General features: G+C 39.3%; 1 protein-coding gene across 2 annotated transcripts in view; it reads right to left on the bottom strand.

Moving 5' to 3' along the window:
- Nucleotides 1-2907: 2907 nt before the first annotated feature.
- Nucleotides 2908-21182, bottom strand: part of FAAP100 (FA core complex associated protein 100) — a 41332-nt gene continuing 23057 nt past the window's right edge. Inside the window, exons 9-10 of one of the 2 annotated variants that reach the window (XR_007953383.1) lie at nt 14374-14594; nt 2908-13536 (exon numbers count right to left, since the gene is read on the bottom strand). Coding sequence is in view for 1 of the 2 variants with exons in the window: in XM_051995386.1 (XP_051851346.1) it covers nt 14463-14594 (132 nt within the window). In the remaining variant the exon portion in view is untranslated. The remainder of the gene's footprint in view (nt 13537-14373; nt 14595-21182) is intronic. The other variant, XM_051995386.1, reaches the window with a different exon arrangement.

The following is a 21182-nucleotide window of genomic DNA, read 5'->3' as shown; positions in this document are numbered from 1 at the left end:
CTTTGGCTTCTCTATTTCAGAGGCAAGCAGGCTACATATGCAATCTTGAGGGCTTTGCAGAGTTGTTTCTTCTCCTTAGCTCAAGCCTCCATGAATGTGTTCTCTCCATTGTTAGGGGGACAGTGACTAGCACCTCAATTTCATTTAACACTTAATAATATCAATTGCTTTTTAAAAGATACATTTGCTTCAAAGATACAAAGCAATCATTTAAACATTCCCTTCCCCCAATTCCTTGGAATGCATACTATCTCATATATTACTTTACTCTCTGACAGGGAAAAAGCTCATAATTTGGCTCAAATCCAAAATAGTACTGGTTCCACCAAGTTAATGTCCAGATGTGACATGACTCCTCAGTTCAGCTTCCACTTGTCTGGGGTCCTAAAGATTATTTTACCTTGGCACTGAAGCCACAGGACTCAGCTTGGACTCTGACTCCTGGATTCCTGTGCCTTTCTCTCCTCATCTTTCAAAATTCCGAAGGTCAAAGACTTTATTTCCTTCATCAGAGATCATGAATGAGTTATTGACATTTCCAATTTGCCTCCTTCCAAGCCCAAGGACATGAATCGAGGAAGAGGAAGGAGTCAAAATTGACAGCCCTTTTGAATGCCTCTGTAGCCAGTCAGAAAGCCAAAAACAGTTGCAGAATGTCTACACATGTTCCACAGGTTTTTTTACACTTCATCATAATTTTCCCAGAAGAAATGTCCCTAGCATTCTCTGCATGGAGGTTACATCAGCCAAGCAAGCTGATGGGGTCTGCACATGTTCCAGAGCCCCATGACATATGTAAGATACTCTGAAAACCATAAAGCTTTTATAAATATGAGTTGTTATTTTCACCAGTGGATGAGTGTGGAGGCTGAGAGGCAAGAACTGGGCAAAGAAATTAGCAAGAGCCTTGGGATGTCACCTGGGTCATTTCCTTTCTCCAAAAAGAAATCCCAACCACCTGGAGTCTACCAGAAATGTAAGGGATCCAGAGACAAGGAAGAGCAGGTCTGTAAGAAGGCAACAAAGACAGTAAACAGATAGTAGAGGACAAATGTGGAGTTAAATCCAATCTGAGTATTTACCTTTGCCTTCCAGCCAGGTGGCTGACACTGTAAGGATGGAACTCCCCCTGCTGGCCACCTGGTTCAAGTCAACTTGGTTCTAAAGGGCAAAAACTGTCTCAGGAACCGTAACTCTCCTCACCACATGCCTAGGAAGGGCTGTCCAAAGGTAATCTAAAGGTGATAGTAAGAAAGTGCCAACTCACAGCAAAGAGAGTGGGAGTGGAGGCTGTAAATCAGGGACTAGCTGGAGCCAACTGGGAACCAGGAAAGGCCGATTGTTAAATTTTCAGTGTGAAATTTTCAACATTTGCACCTTGGAAACTGGCAAATAGTACAAATCAGGGAATGATTTATTGTACTGTTGATTGTCTAAATTTGAAAAAGGGATGGAGAAAAATGTTAATAATGCAGATTAGACTTAAAAGCATGTCATGCATTTTCAGAGAGCCTGTGCTTTGTTTTAAACATGGTTTCAAACAATAACCAGATGTAGACCATCTGTTGTGTTCACACAGACTGGAGAGACCAGAAGATAAGAAAGTAAAGGAGCTGATCTGGAAGAACAGAAAACAAAAAAGCAAAAAAACTAGAAAGGGTAACATGTCTAATGACAGGTCAAAGGAAGATAAAGGAGAGAGGTTATGGGTAGTTTGATCATAATGATCTATGTGGGTGATCTACTGATCCCTTAAGGTCAGTCAAGGATAATGAAAAGAATCTGGACATAGATTCAGAAGTCTTGGTTTAGAAAGTCTCTTTTCTAATATTTCCAGCAACTTTGTGACTCTATCAAACTTCACAGTCTGACCCCTTTCGGTCAGTTAAGGGTAATAAAAAAAAACCTAGATGTGGATTCAGAAGTCTTGGTTTAGAAAAGTCTCTTTTCTAATATTTTCAACAGCTTTGTGACTCTTTCACTTCACAGTCTCTGTTTCCTTATTCATAGTAATACATATTCTGCTTTGCCACCAACTGCCTCACAGGGTTAGGATTAAAAGGTAAACAAACCCTTATTGTTTCAACAAACACTGAGTCTTTACTCAGTGACATAAGACAATGTACCAGGTACTATTTTGATATTGATACTGAACTTGCTGGGGAGGAAGGATCTAGACAAGATGGGACAAACCTTAAAAGAAGTGCTTGCTGAAAGATGACAGAGAAAAGTTTTGAAAGTGACCATGAAAAGCAAGGGAAACCAAGTCCAATTTCTAGCCTTGTGTGTCAGGAAGTGAGAAAGAAGGAACTTTGGAAAGGGTGTCAAGAGATGTTAATATCTTCAAGAGAAAGCTGGATTTCATGAGAGGAATGTAAAGGGAGTTTGTTAATAACAGAAAAAGGTCCCAGAGGACATAATGCAAAGGAAAAGAGTTTTTCCTTTTAAGAGTTAATGTAATGCTAATAATGCAAATTGAACTTAAAAAAATAAAGAAAACTACTATCTCTCTTCAAATTAAGATAGAAATAACCCAGAACCCTGAGCCCAAGATCCCAAGGAAAGCAATGCTTCCCAGATGGCTCTAGCTAGTCCTTGTAACCATCATCAAAGGGAGCAGCCCTTTTGAAAAAGGTACACTCCATTCCTGCCAGTACTGTCACCAACTCTCACCAATTGCAACTGGCAAGGAGGCATTCCCAAGAGCCCTGGAAATAATCACATACAACACATACCCCTTCACATCCCCATTCCAGCCTGGCCCCTTCATCCATAGTCCAGGGACAAAATCCTTCAGTCATTTGATCTGGCAATTTTCTTTGCACGCATAGTAACCCAGTAGCCACAGTTACTGAAGAATTGAAAAAGAAAGTTCTCATCATTGAAGTCCTTGACATTGTCAAATGATTCAACATTAGAACCCAATAAGGATTTATTAATGGAAATTAATGGAAGCTGCATTACCATCTGCTTTTCCATTGCACTCTAAGTTACACAGAGCTTTTCCATTTGACTTTCAGCTGAAATAGTCTCACAAATACCCTCGGAAGTTTGGAGCCACTGAGTAGTTTGTTCAAGATCACACAGCTAATAAGTCTCAGAGCTAGGATTTGAACTCAGGTTCAAATTGCATTGTGCCCCTCTGGCTCTAGATAGAAGCTGGGGAGGGCTGAAGCTGAGTGACAGTTGTGCACTGCCTTTGTAGAGGATCCCCACATGGTGGCAGTGCTTGTGCCAGGCAGGCTGCAGTGTAGGGAAGGTGACTTTGGTGGAAGAGGATGGCCATGATAATGGGGGTAATGAGGGAGCGGCTAGCCAGGACACCTGGCACTCAGGGATTATAGGAACCCACTCACACACACCCACCCCTACAGCAACACTCGTGACATTGGCTGCCTCCAGTTTTCTCTCTTGCTCTGCATTCTAAGAGATAGGGTAAAACAAATACATCTCTAACCCTAGATAAAAGTATCTATAAATTCCACAAGAAACGTAAAATGCGAATGAGAATACTTCTGACCAAGGGAACTAAGGAGTGGTTTCACAAAGGAGTTGGCCTTTGAGATGGGCCTAAAGGGTGGGATTTTGTCAGGGGAGATGGAAAAAAATTATAGGTGGAAGGAACGGCATAAATAAAGGTAAAGGATTGGGGAATCAAAGGAGCCCATCCCAGGAATGGAGAGTTGTCTAGTTTGGCTGGAATGTAGGGCATTTTAGATGAAAAAGCTTGGGACAAAGAGAATTTTGCCCGAGGACATTGACATAGGAAGAGACCTGGTCTTCCCCCAACAAGGCAACCACCTGTCTCATCTCGGGTTCTCCCACCACTCTGTATTTGGGGCCTATTACTATGGTATATCTCTACTGAACTACATTCCTTCCCAATCTCTCCAGAGGAAAGGGCCTGACCACTCCCTCACTCAAGATAGGGCACCTGAAGTCAATCTGAAATTCCCCACAACTGTTTTTTCTAATGTTTAGCAACAATACTCATAGACAAGTGAAAAGATGGGTTGGAGCCATATGTGAAAGGGCATTGAATGTGCATTTTTCAGGAGCAAAATCAGCTAGCCAGATAAACATAAGAATCAGAAGGGAGTAGAGTAAATGATGTTTTAGTCCACATTTTAATAATGGTAGAGGGCAGCTAAATGGCCCAGTAAGTAGAGTGCCAGGCTTGGAGTCAAGAAAACTCAAGTTCAAATCCAGCTTGGGACATTTGAGTCACCTGGACAAGTCAGTTAACCTATTGCTTCAGTTTCCTCAGTTGTAAAATGCGGTTAATAATAGTGTCCATCTCAAAGGATTTTGTGACTATCAAATAAGATTCTTATAAATCCCTTAGTTCAGTGCCTGGCACATAATTGGTGTTATATAAATGCTTACTCCTTTCCCTTCCTCCCTAAGTGTATTTTTTTGGGAGAGGTGGGGGAGAAGGATGCTACAGGGGATCAGGAAAGGCTATGTGGGCAATTCTTGATCCTAGCCTTAAAGGAAAACAGGGATTCCAAGGGGTTGAAATAAGGAAGAGATTCCAGGTGTTTAAGGGAACATTAACATATGGCAGTGAGTACAAAGGTACAGAGATGGGAATGAAAGGCTATGTATGAGGAAGAGAGCCCAGTTTGCTTGGACCAGTATATGGGAAGGGAAGCAAAGTATAATAAAGATGAAAAGGTATGATGTGGTTAGGTTGCAAAGGACTTTAAATGCCAAATGCAGAACTTTATATCTGATCCTAGAGGTAATTGGAAGCCACTGGAATTTCCTGAGTGGGAATTGACATGGCCAGATCTGTGCTTTGAAAAATTACTTATGCATGTGCATGGAGGATGAATTAGAGAAAGGAAAGACTTGAGGTGAGGAGACCAATGAGGAGACCTTTACAATAGGTCAGGTAAGAATGATGAAGACCTGAATTAGGCTGGTTGGCTATGTGAATGGAGAGATGTAGAAACATGTCAAAACTGGGGCTGATTGGATATATGCAGTGCTAGTGAGAATGGCATCTAAATTCTGAACTTAGATGATTAGAAGGATGGTGGTACCTTCAAGAGAAATAGAGGGAAAGAGTTAGATTGGAGGAGAAAGATGAGTTCTGTCATGTATGTGTCATGTACATATAGAATTGTAAATACCAACTTGAAATGTCCAATGGGTCCAACAGTTAATTTGTGATGCAGGACTGGAGTGCTAGAAAAAGTGAAGGCCCAATCAGAACAAAGGAGTAACTTTTTCCAGCTCTGTTCAGCAGTACTTGAATAGAAATAAAAGATGATGAGAGAAATCCTGAATTGGAGTTTCAAGCACAAGGGAACAAGGGATTCAAAAACAGAGGATAATATTGAATTGAACTAGTTAACAGGAAAATAAAGCCAAAAAGAGATGATGGTTTGGGAAAGCACTGAGGAGTAGCAAGATTGGAAATCTTGGACAAAGAATAAGTTTAAAGAGAGGAATGGGAAGAAATGGAATGATAGGATGCTATGATCAGATAGAGGAATGGGTGATGGCAAGATGAAGGGTTGTGACCATTCATTGTATTTAGCTGGGGTAGAGGGGAAAAAATGGGTCATAAGAGTGGAATAGGTTAAGATCCAGGGAGACAAAGATGTTTGAGGGAACATTGACACATGGCAAGGCAGCATTTGAAAGGGATAGAGATCATAATTCAGGTCCTGAACTCTTAGAAAAAATAAGGAGATTGATCTGGGAGCTAGTAGGTAACAAGATCAAGAAATTTGAAGTCAGGCATCTCCTGCCTGACAAAAGGAAGAGATGTGGCAGAGGCAGCTAGACGGGCAGATGAAGAGTGCGTAAGTGCCTAAGTTTTGGGTAAGATTTGAGAAATTGAATTGTGTTCTCATGAATTTGTGTAGTGGACAGAGGACAATCTGTAGTCGGGAAGTCTCAAATCCTGCTTCAGATTTGTGCAACCCTGGGAAAGTCATTTAAATCTATCTGCCTCGATTTCCTCAAGTATAAAATAGGGATAAAAATAATACCTACCTCCTAGGTTTATTGTGAGGATAAAATGAGATATTTGTAAAAATCCTGCAAACCTTAGAGGTTTGCTTTTTTTTTTTTTTTTTTTTTTTTTTAAATAATGGATCTTTAGGAAGTTGGAAATAAAAAGGTGTGTGGAGTGCAAGAGATGGGAGGTGGGATAGTTTCTAGATAGATAAGTTTTTGTGAAAGAAAGATCTGGCTTAATGGTCTACAAAAGTTTAATCAACAGTGTGACAATGAAGCCCAAAAGAATTAACATGATTAAGTTAAAAGCTACACTAACAGAAACACTGTCCAGAATAAAGGAGATAAGAAGTCCTATGCTCTGCTCTTGATATATAATCTGGAATAGTATATCTGGCCTGGATACAATCTTTTTTTTAATTTCTAGAGAAAAGAGGCTATGTATGTATGTATACAGGGTCATATACCATAAAGCTCAAGAAAGTTAAGGGCAAAGGTGATTAAGAGATTAGTAATTTTGGTAATTTTAAAGGCAGCAGCAGTTTCAGTTGTGTGATAAAGTGAGGAGTAAAAGAAGTAGGGGCAATGCATATAAGCAATTTTTTCAGGAAGCTTGGCTGAGAAATGAAGTCAAGATGGAGAATAGCTTCAGGAAATGGTAGAGCTAATGAGAGTTAAAAATGGGAAATACTTGGATATGTTTGTAGGTAGCAAGGAAGAATCCAGGAGTTTTATAAAGATTAAAGATTGGGAAAAAGAGGATAATCTGCTGAACATAGGAAGGAAAGGGATCACAGCTTCATGCAGAAGGTGCTAGAAAGGAAAAGGTTACTTTTTCTTAGATTAGACTGAAGAGAATGGAGGATGATACTAAGGCATTATGAGGTGAGGAGATGGACAGGAATATTAGCCTAGTATCTGAATGTCCTCTGTCCACACTGCTGAAGTTTTTGATCATATATTTGTGATAATTCTCTATATATCATGGATATCAGACCTCCGAGTTAATATATTTTGCTTCCACTAAACTACTTTTTCTTATTTTATTCACATCAATACACAAAAAAATTAGTTTATTTCCTAATCATCTATCCTGGTCAGATTTACTTGACTCAAGAAACTTGCTGCCAAATGGTTCAGGATCTCTCTAAAAACCAAATCCACAAGTTTCTCATTTATAAAGTCTATAAAAAGTTTCTCGTCTATAAAAAATAGCTCTGCTACTTTACTATGTATATGACTTTAGAAAAACTATTTGATGGGCCTCCATTCATCTGTATATAGTTTGGAATAAGGTCCTTGAGGTCAGGGGGCTGTTTTTGCTTTTTCTTTCTATCCTCAGCATTCATTCAGTGCCTGATACATTGTAAACTTGATTCTCATGGGGGGGGGGGGAGGAACTGATCAGAGCATTCTTGATCAAATGATTTCTCTCTCCAGCTCAGTTGACAAAATCACAGAAGGAGCAGAGCAAGTTAAGAGACATCAAGCAACCTAGGTCTTAAATGAAATGCAAAGTATTCATACAATTGTCTCTATGGTGTATAAAAATGTTTTTCAGTCAAATTTGATGGAATGAAGGAATCCACCCATTAGCTGACCAAAGCTTTGGTCTGACCATACTCCCCAGCAAGACAGATTTGCTGGGGAAACCTGGCAAGGATGTTGAATATAGGCAGAAACAGAAATGTGAGTTCTGGCTGGAGAGAAAAGAGCTGACTGGAAGAAACCAACTCTTGAAAAGGCTTGGTAGGATGATTTCTTTAAGCTATATGGCCATTAGGAAACACTACAACATCAAGGAGCAGACCCAAAGGAATGACTTGCCCAGCAGAGATGTCCCACTCTGGAAGAGAAAGTATATATCTTCTCCTAAGGATCTGAAACATGCTATATGTATTTTTCTATTAATGTCCTCTGTGTGTACCTTCTCATTCCACTATCTTTGAAGTAGCTGTGAGAAAGCTTGCCTCAGGTTAATGGCAGAAATGTTTATTATTAAGATATTATCTTAGTAAATGATTATTTTGAGCTAATTGTGTCTATTGGTTAACTATTAAGAGATAAATGCATGGGTGAGGCTCTGAGCTGTAGTTAAGACTCTCAGAATATTTTCAATAGGTTAATACACAGCCCACCTTCCAAAGCTGGAATGCTGAGAAGAGGGTCTGCATGGAAAATGACTTCTACCATGGCTTCTAGCTCTAAGAATTTATGGGTATGATAAGCACTACATACCCAACAAGATTGTTGAGGAATGTGTTTTGTATAGTTCAGGACCTAAAGTCATAGGATCACATCTTTATGTGAAAGGAACCTCAGAAGTTATCCAGTTATGAAACCTAGAGATTAAATGTCTTGCTCAAAACTGGGCAGGTGGCATCAGAGCTAGATATTGAACCCAGATTCCTTGGTTGGAATCTAGTTTACTTTTCATGTACCATATATAGTGCCTAGGTCTAATGAGCTTATGATTCTAAATTGTTAATGAGTTGATCTGCATCTGTAAAAGGAATTGCTATACTAGAAGGTCTCCACATGTCTGGATAAATTAATAGAAATGAGAAGACACATGATGACATCATGAAGAAATGATGGCAGAGTGAAGAAAGCAGAACAACAAAAATTAAGACAATATCTTAATGAAAACATGGAAACAAATAGGACATTTGTTATCTTCCCATTTGCAAACATTTGAGTGTGTTGAAAATTTCATTTGCCCTATTACATTTTTGAATACTTGTAATTGTCCATGAAATTTAAAATAAGATTTTATGGGAGAATTTTTTGGTGTAGAAGGTGAGAAGGGAAGGCAGAAATGGCTATGGAATATAACTCAGACTATTAAGAGGCTCAAACACAAAGGGATTATTCATCCTAGAGCTTTCTTCCCCTTTAAAGGCCAACAAATTTTCTCCATTGGATGGGCATTGATGAAAAGCACATACACTGTGGTGGTACTGATGGGACTCAAGCATCATCAGTCCCTTAATGATACTCCTTGCAGCCACTTTGGATTTCTGTCTTCTAAAGCAGGGTTTCTTAAACTTTTTCCAGTCACAATCCCTTTTCGTCTGAAGACTTTTTGTGTTCCCAGATATTATATATATAAGAGATACACAAATCAAACATTTACTGATGAATAACTTCATGACCCCCACATTCAGTTAAAAGACCCCATATGGAGTCAAAACGAGTTAAAAAAACTGGGTTCTAAAGTTTCAAAGTGGGCTTTGCGGCACGACTTCAGAAATTGTATGGTAATTACTATGTGGGTAGATGAATAGCCCTGCCAGTGATAGCCAATCATGGGACATATGCACAGCACCCCCTTTATTACACACCATCACTCAACATTTCTCTCTTCTACATTACTAGTTCCCCTGACATTGGCCTTTCAGGTACTTCAGTACTTCAGGTACTGAGCCCAAAGTATGCAAAGGAAAACTTCCCCACCCCCATTCTCTGAGGATTCTGTTTCTTTGATTATCTCATGGCTGCACTCTTAGCTGCTAGGCTCCTTCTGAAGACCTTCTTTCCCCAGCCCTTTCATTTTCAATGGGACAAAATAGTTTTACATACTACAAAGCAAACTGCATCATAGATTTCATTGTATCATCTTGCTCCCAAACCACCCGTCTTCCGAATCTCTTACTTCAGTAGGGGACAACTTTGCAGTCATCCAGATTCAAAACCTAGATGTTATCAACTTCACTTTCCCTCATCTACGTATACCAACAACTGATCAGAAGTTATTTCCATCTCCATCTTCTTCACAGACTTTCCCCTCTCATTCCCCCATCTCCACTCTAGTTCAGCGCCACCCCATCCCTCCATCACCTCTTATTTGGACTTTTGCAATCGTTTCCTAAACCATCTTCCTGCTTAGTTTTTCCCTTTTTCAGTCTGTTCCACAGCTACCAATGGTTTTCCTAACGCTAGGGTTAAGACTCACTTCTTTCTTCAAATTCCAATGGCTCCCTATTGACTCTAAGATTAAATATTTCATTTGCATCTCATCTTTTTAAAATATCTACTTTTTTGCATAAGTTTTATAACAAACATAAGTATTAGTACATGGAAGTACATATATAATAATTAGAAATGGATCTGTGACTTCTGTGAATAAAGGCAATTATCAGGTAAGTTAATTCTTGTAGTGTAGTGCAGGTCAACACCTTCTCTATAACTTGGGAATCTTAAGAAAGTTGCCTGGAGCAGTGAGTTTAAGTAACTTGCTAAAAGCCATCAAGTCAGCATACATCAGAAGTAGGACTTGAACTCAGGTTTCCCTAGCAGCCCCCTAAGAGGTAAGGGAGTCCCAAATCATTCTTAACTCATTTGTCTTTGGACACAAATTCTGCTACAGCAGTTGGTCAACAGCTGGCAAGCAAGCTCCCAATTCCAGCTCAGCAGGAGAATCAGATTGTAGTGAGGCTAGAATGCCCATGAAGTTGGGAGACCGACTCCTTCTCTGCTCAGAGGGAGTCCACCTAGTTCCCATCTGTGATCCACTTCTTGCTTTAGGGAAAAATCACTTCCTGCCTCATTCATTGTGTGTAGCTGCATCCTGGGGAAGCTCTTCCCACTTCTCAAACCAAGGATGTCTGGCAATTACTGGGGACTGGCTGGATATCGCCCTATGGACCTTGCTCTGGTTAGAGAGTAATACTTAAGATTATTCACACATCCTATTGTCTTCCCCCTCATTTCTGCCTCCTGCATAGTGTTGAGTATTTCATTAGCAGTGCAAGTTTGCTGATGGGCAATCGATAAGGGAGTGTGCTACTGCAGCTAACAAGAGCAGAGCCCATTTGTAAGGACACAGAACACTTTACATACAGTAGGCACCAGCAAATTATATCTTAGGAAGCTCCATGTAACTTGTCTCTCCTCAGGCTCTTGAGTGCCGATCTGCCTGGCAGTTGGCTGAAATCCAATTAGGTTAGCCCTGCAGGGTGATTGAAAAGACCCAGAGACCTAGATTTGTCAGCCCTGGGATTCAAAACTGCCTGAATCGGCAAATAGATTCACATTATGAAGAGACCAAAGGCAATGGGGTGGATAACTCTCACAGACAAATTCAACTGTAGTCCCCTAAAATTTAATCTTTTTAGATGTAAGATGCCCAAGGCCCTTGGAGGTTTTTTTAGTCAGCTATTCCATTTAAGGTACCTATACTGCTTTGGATTCTTGGTTTTTTCTGGTATTCTCCCTGGCTGCTCCTTGCTCCTCTCTCTATAGCTAAGTTTATTGACCCGAGATTCATGAACTTGTTTCTTAAACTTTTTATAAGCTACTTCAATTGATCAATTTCCCTTAATTTTTATGTATTTTATTTTGTGCATTTAAACACAATTTGAGAAGGGATCCATAGGCTTCTTCACAATTTCAATGGAGTCTACAATATTAAAAAGATTTAAGAACCAATATGTGTTAGCAAAATTTCTGATATGGCCAAACAAGAAGGATTAAATGTGTGGTTAGTCAGGAGACCTGAGTCAACATAGAGGAAGCCCTCAAGAAAAAAAAGCCTGACCCAGATGCAGAGTGGAAATGGGTTGAGAAAATTCAAGGTCCTTGTGGTTATAAAATCTTGGAGGGGGGGACAGAACCTTTCCATGGCTCAAATACAAATGGGCATAATAGCCAAAGCTGGCATGGTGAGTATGCATAAATGGGGAGGGCTCTTTTTGCTGGTGGGAAATCCTACTTTGCTAGCTGCAGTCTCCAAAGCAAACATGGGGATGAGGGAGTTATCAGAAAGCCCAGGCTATTCTGTAATTTCATCTGTGTCAGAATGATGACTCCTGTCTCTTTCTAATTGGACCAGCTTTCTTCTTCCCCTTCCCCTGTAATGCTAAACCAACACATAAATAACTGGGAACAGTAAGGGTATCTACTCACAGACCCCCCAAAAACATTTTTGGGGCACAAAAAGCTTCTGAAGGAGAGCCTGATCTGGGAGGTTGATGAGAAAGAGAGCCCTCTCTCTTGTACAAATCAGCCAAAATAAGAGAAGCTTCTTGCCCCAGTCTGTGCTGTGGTACCAGGCCTTTCTGATCCAGGAGTATAGACTACTCTACAACCTTTCTGTTCCCCCAACACTTTCAGAGTTGTGGGATACAGGGAAGAATGTTACATTAACCTGCTTGGACCCCAGGGATTAGATACTTTGGGAGGCAAGTAGTTCAACATCAAGATTTATGTTTATGGACATGAAATGCACAATACAATGAGGGCACTGGAGTGATTGCTTCCTCTGCCTAGGTTTCATCCTTTAAGTGCTAGAGACTTCCCTAATGGCCCCTTGGGCCACTGAGAACAGAGCAAAGGGGCTCAATTATTCATGCAGAGTGGTAACTTTTCAGGCAGCCACTACTTTAATTGTGAGGTACATAGAACTCAAGGGGAAGCCTAAGAGAAAAGGAAGGAGGGTGGAAAGTGGAAATTCAAGTTGAGCTGCCAAATATCAAATATTGCAATGGGAGTGTGGGGGAAAGGGAAGAGCAGGATAGAAAGGCAAGGAAGATCTGAAGAAACTCAATGGAAAAGAATCATTCTCATGACAGATCGTGGGTTAACAGCCACAGCAATTTTCTTGTTAAAGATGGCACTTTAAACAGGAAGGAAATGAATCCAACTGAAACCACCACTAGAGAAAAATGCAAAAAATGCAGGTAAGGTTTTTCCCCTCCCATTTTTCCTTTCTATTTTATGTAATTAATTAAATAAAATACAAAAACCTATCCCACACTTGGGACCCTGGAAGTGTGTAGGGTTAGGGAAAACAGTAGGCAGGTATCTCTGCCTGAGGCTAATAGTGAGAAAGAATAGGAGAGGCAGGGGAGATAGGCAGTCACTCATTTGTCCAGAGCACTACCCCTAGAGAATCCCCAGAAAAATGACTCAGTGCTAGAGACCTAAGTTTCTACATCACTAAATATGGAATTATTTAGTATTCTGGCCACTGTTACAGGGAACTATGAACGTGGGTTGAAATGACAGGTTCTTTCCACTGTGAAATACAAAGTCACTGCTGAGCTATGAACATCAGAAGCTAAACTAGCACTCACAGGCAACACACAAAAGATACGTCACCTATTCTCATCATGCCATGGATACAAGGCTCAAGAACCATTCATGCATGGGGCAGTTATCCTAAGAATGACAGAAACACTCAACACTCTTCAGCCTCAATTACCCAAAGGGAAAGCAAATGGGTAGGGAATGGGAAGTGGGAGTGGGAATGGGGATGAATTCTGCTCTAGGCAGGGTTAGATGTTCCTTTTCAGGACAGGGTAGCTGACTCTCTGGTGTTGTATAATATCAAAAAAGTTAAAAACAGATCCACCCCTCAAAACCTTTCTCTGGCATGAAAGGGCCCTCATCAGGCTTAAGACGACCCCACCCAGAGGGGTTGTCAGAAGATTTTCATAGCCTCTATTACTGCACACTGCTTGGCTTCTCAACGGAGAGGATATCTTCAATCCCACTCTTTGGGATCATATGGAAGATTTTCTAGCAGTCAAGAGGTGAGATGTCAGAGCTGCTTAAAAGAACCTGTAAGAGGAAAGGAAAAATAATTAAACACACATACACATACTTCTAATGAAGTCCTTCTGAGGACTGAGCCTAGGTTCTCAAGGTTATACCAGAAAGGCTATTCTGGCAGAGTACAATCTCAATAAAGTCCTATCAAGCAGAAAGGCTTTAAGTACAGCACCGTGATGTAGTGTTTGCCTCCTGATAGTGAACTGGCTCATTTAATTTGCAAAGGCTTATCACCAGAAGGTTGCCACTAGGAGGCTTTTTTTTTTTTTTTTTTTTTTTGGCCATATAGTAACGCATAGAGAAGCTGGGATTTAAGTCAATGGAAAGATGAAATCACATCTTATTTAAAGTTAATTTTTAAAAATATATATATTTTTCCTAAAGTGAGTCCCCCTTCTTCAGGTGTGCACCCAAGTGCAAGAAAACACACATATATATACACACACACACACACACACACATACACACATACACACAACAATATATATGGGAAGATGTCACAAAGAAAATTGGATCTACTAGTTTTAAATAACGAGCTTTCCTACTACATTCAAAATGATTTAATTTATACATTATTTTTCAGGTAGCAAAGTGGGTACCCAAACATCATGAAAGCAAGTTACATCTGCATTGTATATACTATTATGCAAGAGTCTGAACTGAAGACACTTGTCTTCAATGGATTATACCTAAGGAACATAAATACTCAGGATATGTGGTAAAAATTGGAGTGAGATCCTGCCAAGGATCAAGTTCATCTTATAAAATTGCCCACATAATGCTAGTCTTTAAAAAATAGAAGACAAATGAAAACAACTCAAAAAGACAAGATGACTTCACGCGTACTTCTCTAGAGGAACCCAGGATAGGGGCAGAGCTCTTTTCCATAAGAAGAGGGGAGCCTCTGGTGTGAGGTGCCCTACCAGTGCCAAGGATCACAGCAGGATGAGGCTTGGGTTGCGCAGCTGCTTGTAGACTTGGAGGAGTTTCTCTGCAGCAGCACTGGCGCTGGCATCATCCTCAACACACAGACGATCTCTCAGCAACTGTACCTCCTTGAGTAGCATCTACATGGAGCAGGCAAATTAAAGTAAAAAGGAAAGAAAACAAGGGGCAGGAAGATGGAGAGAATGGTAAGAAAATCCCTTATCCTTGCACTGGCTAGTCACAATTCCAGAAGACTCATGATTAAATATGATGCTCACCTCCTGAGAAATGCCTCAGGGGGAAAACTGAGACATATTTTTCTGAACATGGTCAGTGAAAGAATTTGTTTTGCTTCATTCTGCAAATTTGTTACAAGGATTTTGCTTTTCTTTTTCAAACTCAAATGAGTTAATCTATGTAGTTCTTTGCAAAAGCTTTGTAAACCTTAAAATACTACATAAATGCTATTATTTAGCTACCATTTAGCTATCATTTAGGCAGGTGGGGAGCACAATGTATAAAGCAAAAAGTCTGGAATCAGAAACAGAATTCATTACTTGGGTTCAAATCCATTCTCAGACAGTACCAGCTAGATGACCTTGGATAGAATTAAGTGATTTGTCCACTTGATTCTCTGGGCCCAGTTTCCTCATCTGTAAATAGGTATAATTATAGCGCCTATCTCCCAGGGTTGTTGTAAAGATAAAATTAGATATTTGTAAAGCAATTTGCAAACCTTAAAATGCTATATGAATGCTATTATTTATTTTTTCCAAAGAGGAATTAGAAGGAAAAAAGGTAGATTTTTATCAATTGGAAAAATAAAATTAACTTTAAAAAAGGAAGAATAATTTGTTCAATCAGTCAATAAGTATTTATTAAACATTTACTATGTGCCTGGCACTGTATTGGGTATCTAAAGAAAGGTAAAAACACTGTCCCTGCCCTCAAGAGACTCATATTCTAATAGGGGAGGCAACATGTAAAAAACTATTACATACAAGATATATACAGAATATATTCTCAAAAGGAAAACACTAGCAAGGAGAGGAAGTTGTGAGGGGAAGGAGGTGGGAGGATAGAGAAGGGACTACCTCTACAGAAAGAATTTGACTGGAGTCTTGAAGGAAACCATGGGAGCTATGGGGTAGAAGTGAAGAGGAAGAACATTCTAGAAATGGGGGACAATCAATGCAAAAGCTCAGATGGAGTGTTGTATATGAGGAACAGCCAGCAGACCAGTATATCTGAATTGTAGAATACATAAAGGAGAAAAAGGAAGGAGCAAGGCTCTGAAAGGTTTTAAGTACCATATCTAATTTTGGTGATAACAGTGAACCACTAGAGTTCATGGGAATGATAGGAAAAGTGAAGGAGAGCAGCAATACTGTCAAACCACCACTATAAAAAATTACATTGGTAGCTGAGTACGAGAAAAAGAGAAGGGGAGAGATCTGAGATAGGAAGACTAATGAGACTACGGTAATAGTTCAGGTAAAAGATAAGAAGGACCTTAGTATGAGTGGAAAGAAGGGGCTATGTAAGACAGATCTTGTGAAAATAGAAATGATAAAATCTGACAACAGACTGGATATGTGTAATAAGTAAAGGTGAGGAGTTAAGGATTACACTCTATTTGCAAGCATGGATGACCATGAAGATTGTGATGTCCTCAACAGTAATAGGTTTGGGAAATTTGGGAAAAGGAATATGTTTGAAGATAAAAGGTAATGAGTTTTGTTTTGGAAATATAGACTTTATAAGACAAATGTAATGACCAAGCTTAGCCCTAGGGAAGAAGAATGAGAAAATACACTTTTCTCTCTTCCTTCAAGAGATTATGGCTGCTAGACTCTACTGATCAGTTTTGCTGAACTGTATTTCTCCCTTTAATTCTTCATTACAAGGAACAATTTGCAGGGAAAGGGAGGGAGGGAGGGAGACAGGGAGAAGAAAAGAAGGGAAGAGAGAGGGGAGGGAGAGAGAAGGACGGGGAAGAGAAGGAATATATTTGGCAATTAAAATTAAGGTGATATGAACAAAAAAAGATATCAATAATGTTTAAATAATGATTGTTGGTTCTTGAAAAGAAAGGGCTAGCTGCCTTTTGCAATGTTACCATGGAGAGTTCTCTCATCTCAAAAGAAAGCAGAGGAATCAGAATGCCTCTGAATCATGTAATTTTATTGAAATCCTAAGTGCCAGAGCTACAAGATCATTAAGTTCCCTCAAAATTTGCTCAAAGTCACACAGGTAAATAGATGGCTAAACTGGTATATAACCTAAGTTGACTCCCAAATCACTGCTTCTCACTACAACATGCTAGTTCTTTTGCTTGAAAACCCATCATCCTTCCATGGCCATCCATCTCATTTTCAGAAAACTAACTGGTAGGAAATTTATCCTTGGATCAAGCCTAAATTGGTCCCTTTGCAATTTTTATCCATAGCTACTTGTTCTGTCCATTGAGATTAAAGAGAACAAATCTAATCCTTCCACTCAGTCTTCTCTTCTCCAGTCTAAAGAGCCCCAGTGTTTTCAATAGTTTTTCACCAACCTGGTTATCCTTCTCTGGATGTTGTCCAGATTATCACAGAATCCGAGGAGTGGAAAGGACCTTATCAACCACCTCGTTTACCCCATACACAAACAGAACCCAGACTCTATCATGCTTGACAAGCGGTCATCCAGCTTTTGTTCAGACTTCCAAGGAGGGGGAACCCCCACCTCCTGAAGCAGCCCATTCCACTTCAGGACAGCTATTAATAAGATTTTTTCCTGTACTTTCAGAAAAATTTGGAAAGACTCACACAAACTGATGCAAAGTAAAATGAGCAGAACAAGGAGAACATATTAACAACACTGTAAGATAATCAACTATGAATGACTTAACTATTCTCAGCAATACAATAATTTTAAGACAATTCTGAAGGATTCATAATGAAAAATGTAATCCGTCTTTTAAAAAAGAATTAAGAGACTGAATGCAGATGGAAACATACTTTTTTTAAAGTTTTTTTTTAATTTTAAAAAATTTTCTTGGGGGGGTTAGTCTGTTTTCTATTATAACTAATATGGAAATATACTTTGCATAACTGCACATACATAATCTTATCTCAATTTGCTTGTCTTCTCAATGAAGGGGAAGGAGAAGAAGGGAAGAAAAGAATTTGCAACTCAAAATTCTTAAAAATGAATTTAAATGAAATTATAATTTTTTACATGTAATTAGAAAAAATAATATATATTTTTAAAATTTTCTGACATTAATTCTAATCACTTCTTTACAAGTTCCATCCATTATGTTGGAATAAGTCTAATCCCTCTTCCGGGGCAGCTCTCCAAAAACCTGAAAATATCAATAGTGTCTGGTCCTTCACATACCCTATATATATTCCCAGAGTTTTGTCTTCTCCAGATGAAATATCCCTAGTTTCTTTAAATGATCCTCATATGATATGAAATAAAGGGGTTTCAGCACCCCATTTACCAACTTCTGGACAATTTCTAGCTTATTAATGTCCTTCTTGAATTGTGACTACCAGACCTGAAAACACTCCAATTTTGAGGACAGAATACAGTGGGACTACTACCTCCTCAATTTTAGAAACTATATTTCTGAATTCAGCCCAAGATGATATGTTTTTGGTTGCAACATCACATTGCTTACTCATCTCAAAGTCATTCCTAGATGTGGTACCTAGACATGAATACCATATTTCATTTCTTCTACCCTCTCATCTAAGAATCTTGTTTCTTATTTCACCAGAAAAAAATGAAGGCATTCACCAAGATCTCCTTCTTTTTCCCTCCTCTTCATCTCACATCATCCAAGTGCTTTCTGCCACTTCTCCACCTTTACTCCTATCCCATATAAAGAAGTGGCTCTTCTCTTTATTAAGGAAAACCTATATGTATAAGTGACACCAATCCATCTAATCTTCTTCAGCAAATGACCCTATCATTCCCATTTTCACTTAATTTCAATCTTTCCCTCTCTACTGGCTCCTTCACTACTGCCTACAAACATCCCCATATCTTCCCCATCCTTAAAACATCTTCCTTTGATCCATATATCTCCATTAGCTATTGTCCTACATCTCTTTTTCTCTTTTGTGGCAAAACTCCTTGAGAAGGTTTTTGATATTTAATGGCTCCAATTCCTTTCCTTATTCTTCTAAACCCTCTACAGTTTGGTTTTTAACCTCATCTTTCATTTGAAACTGTTCACTCCAAATTTACTAATAATTTCTTAATCACCATATCTAATGGCCTTTCAAAATCTCCATCCTTCTAAGGATCACTGAAGTCTCTGATTCTGTCAATTACCCTCTTCCTCTTGCCTAAGTTTCTGTGATACAGCTTTATCCTAGTTTTCTTCCTATTTATTTAACTGCTCCTTCTCAGGACCTTAGATAGATCTTCACCCAAATAATGCCCACTGACCTTGGGTATGCCCCTGGGCTCTGAGGTCCTGAGACCTCTTATCTTCTCCCTCTTTACTATTTCAAATGATTATCTTTTCAATTTTCATGGATTCAATTATAATCTCCACACTGAAAAAAATCTGCTTATATAGCCTTAAACTCTCCTAACCTCCACTCACATTTTCAATTGCCTATTAAAAATATCACACTGTGTTGGAGGGGATGTGGGAAAACAGGGACACTGACACATTGTTGGTGGAATTGTGAACACATCCAGCCATTCTGGAGAGCAATTTGGAACTATGCTCAAAAAGTTATCAAACTGTGCATACCCTTTGATCCAGCAGTGTTTCTACCGGGCTTATACCCTAAAGAGATACTAAAAAAGGGAAAGGGACCTGTATGTGCCAAAATGTTTGTGGCAGCCCTGTTTGTAGTGGCTAGAAGCTGGAAAATGAATGGATGCCCATCAATTGGAGAATGGTTGAGTAAATTGTGGTATATGAATGTTATGGAATATTATTGTTCTGTAAGAAATGAGCAGCAGGATGAATACAGAGAGGACTGGCGAGATTTACATGAACTGATGCTAAGTGAAATGAGCAGAACCAGGAGATCATTATATACCTCAACAACGACACTGTTCGAGGATGTATTCTGATGGAAGTGAATCTCTTCGATAAAGAGAGCTAATTCAGTTTCAATTGATCAAGGATAGACAGAAGCAGCTACACTCAAAGAAAGAACACTGGGAAATGAATATAAACTGCTTGCATTTCTGTTTTTCTTCTTGGGTTATTTATACCTTCTGAATCCTATTCTCCCTGTGCAGCAAGAGAACTGTTCGGTTTTGCACACATATATTGTATCTAGGATATACTGTAACCTATTTAATATATAAAAGACTGCTTGCCATCTGGGGGAGGGGGTGGAGGGAGGGAAGGAGGGGAAAAATCGGAATAGAAGAGAGTGCAAGAGATAATGCTGTAAAAAATTACCCTGGCATGGTTTCTGTCAATAAAAAGTTATTTTTTAAAAATAAATAAATAAAAATAAAAATATCACACTGGATGTTCAAAACTGAACTCATCACTCTCCCCAAATCCTTTTACTGTTGAGGGCATCAGGATCCTTCTCATCATTCAGGCTCAAAACTTAAATGTCACCCTTAACTCCCCACTCTCACTTTCTATATCTAGTTTGATGCCAAGTCTGTCAATTTTACCTTGTAATTTCCCTACTAGGTGTCTCTTTCTCTCCTCTGGTACTGGCAGCACACTGGTGCAGGCCTTCATCATCTCTCATTTAGATTACTGCAACAACTTGCTGGTTGACTTCCCTGCCTTAAGTTTCTCCCTATTCCATTCCATCTTCTGCTCAGCTATCAAATTAATCTTCTTAGCAAAGATCTATGTCACCCCTATTATTCAATCAACTCCAATGAGTCCTTATCATCTCCTGGAACAAATATAAAATCATCGGGTTAGCATTCACAGCTCTTCACTTGACTCCCTTCTACCTTTCCAGTTTTCTTACTATGTACCAGCCCCTTACTATGTATTTTTCAATCCAGTGACATTGACCTCCATACTATTCCTTGAACATGATATTTCCTCTCCAGACTGAATATTTTCACTACTTGTCTCCCAAGCAGGGCTTTCCCTTTCCCTTTCATCTCTACTCCTGATTACCCTGGCTTCCTTCAAGTCTCAGCTAAAATACTATCCTGTGAGAAATATTTCCTGATTCTCCTTAATACTAGTGTCTTTCTTCTACTAATCAGCTCCAATCTATCTTCTATGTAGCTTGTTTGTACATAATTGTTTGCATATCGAGTACCCATTAGACAGTCTTTTACCTTTCTTTGCATCCCCAACACTTTGCACTGTGCCTGGTACATAGTAGTCCTTAAACATTCATTTACTATTTATTAACATTATTACTATGATTGACAAACCAGGGTAGAGTAGAGCAAGGCCCATCATCTTCCTAGATGTGGTCTTTGAACTAAAACTTTAAATTTAACAGGAATAGGGCAAGAACAATTATATACCCATTAAAAAAACACACACACATACACAATCCTCAACAGCAGGACCAAGGAATGAAGAAGAAAAGCTCTTTTTTATGCTTAAAACAGCATATAAACATAAGATATTTTTGTTAGGAGTGGTAGGTGACTAGTAAGCTGAAGGCAGGGGCAGTCTGAAAAGAGTTCAGGGTTCATGGAAGAGAACAGTCTTAAGCACATCCGAAAGGAGAAGAGGGAACACTGATTCCCCAAAGGAAAGTTCTGGGAAC

The sequence above is a fragment of the Antechinus flavipes genome, chromosome 4 (genome assembly GCF_016432865.1).
Source record: "Antechinus flavipes isolate AdamAnt ecotype Samford, QLD, Australia chromosome 4, AdamAnt_v2, whole genome shotgun sequence".
In the NCBI taxonomy this organism is placed as follows: domain Eukaryota; kingdom Metazoa; phylum Chordata; class Mammalia; order Dasyuromorphia; family Dasyuridae; genus Antechinus; species Antechinus flavipes.
This window is presented reverse-complemented; position numbering and strand designations above follow the sequence as displayed.